Source organism: Trypanosoma grayi, assembly GCF_000691245.1.
Source record: "Trypanosoma grayi strain ANR4 Tgr_2141_V1, whole genome shotgun sequence".
NCBI lineage: Eukaryota > Euglenozoa > Kinetoplastea > Trypanosomatida > Trypanosomatidae > Trypanosoma > Trypanosoma grayi.
The window spans coordinates 1-1,247 of record NW_008827759.1 but is presented as its reverse complement, the minus strand read 5'-3'; the positions used below and the strand labels follow the sequence as shown (position 1 = coordinate 1,247).

Below are 1,247 nucleotides of genomic sequence, written 5' to 3'. Positions count from 1 at the left end.
CCGCACTGCGCCGCTTCATGGCGATGCGCAGAGAAGGCGACTCGGACGGACGGGCGGCGGTCAACGTGTTGCGCGAGCTTGACGCGTTCCGCAGCCGCGAGGAGAACATGCGGCGGGAGCAGCGGCGCCAGGCGGCCCTCCAGCGCCTGCAGCAGCAGCAGCTAGAGGCAGCGGAAAACGATGAGGAGAATGAGGAGGAAGAGGAAGAGGAAGCGGAGGAAGATGACGAGGGGAAACAGGCGATCGGGCGTGCTGCGGCTGAGGACGGGGCGCCGACAGGGCGCAAGAGCCTGCGGCAGGTGTACCGCGACTGGGTGTCGGTGTGGGGTGAGGTGGAGCTGCTGCTGCTCAAACTCTCCCGTGGCATATTCTTCTGTATGTGGCACTCCGACAAGCCGCTCGTTCAGCTGGCGTGCGCGCAGCGCATCGCAGAGCTCATCCACGCGCCGCACACAAACAGCGGCAAGATACTTATGTTCAGCTGCATCATGCGCGTGCTGGGGCGGGAGTGGCGCACAATGGACCGCTATCGCGTCGACAAATTCCTGGCGTTGGTTCGCAAGATGATCTACGAGCTCGTCACGTTCCTCAAGACATTGGAGTGCGAGACACGTCAGCAGCAACAAAAAGAAGGCAGCAGCCCCGGAGCGGTGCGAAAGTCTCCATCGTCGAAGCGCGCGTCAAGTGCTGCAGCAAAGAACGGCGGCAGCAACATGGATAACGACAAGGACGTGTTGAGCCACGACCCGCTCTGCCGGGCGCTGGATGAGGCGTGCTATGTGTTTCAGTCGCAGGTTGTGCCGGATCCCACTGCGGTAGGGCTGACAATGCACGTGTGTGACGTCCTCTTTGACGAGTTGTGCCGTGCCGCAGTGTCACCGTCGCTCTTCGTGGAACTCAGCGACCGCGTCGGGTTTTACGCGATGAGCCAAGGCAACTTTGTGGAGAAGCGCGTGCTGGACTACTTTGTCGCCCCTATCGCTGGCGGCATGCTTCTCACCCGCCGCCGTGAGCAGCATCAGCAGCACGAGCCGAAGCCTGAAGGAGCTGCAGTGAAGGGGCGAAAGCGGCAGCACAGCGGCAGCGATGACGACAAGGGTGACGACGCAAAGGCAGATGCTGAGACTCATGCCATCCTTCTCGCACTAGCGGACGTCTGCAAGCACTACGCCGTGGCGCGACGCACAGTGCGGCCGGTGCGAGTCATGTTCACTGAGAGCGAGTTGGCGCTGCGACAGGCGGCCGAC

General features: G+C 62.6%; 1 protein-coding gene across 1 annotated transcript; it reads right to left on the bottom strand.

Annotated features, from left to right (window-relative positions):
• Positions 1–875: 875 nt before the first annotated feature.
• Positions 876–1,130, bottom strand: DQ04_21411000 (hypothetical protein; the record flags this gene model as incomplete). Its single annotated transcript, XM_009318005.1, has 1 exon — positions 876–1,130. One exon carries the CDS (start codon positions 1,128–1,130, stop codon positions 876–878), a length of 255 nt encoding a protein of 84 aa, XP_009316280.1.
• Between the last annotated feature and the right edge of the window lie 117 nt (positions 1,131–1,247).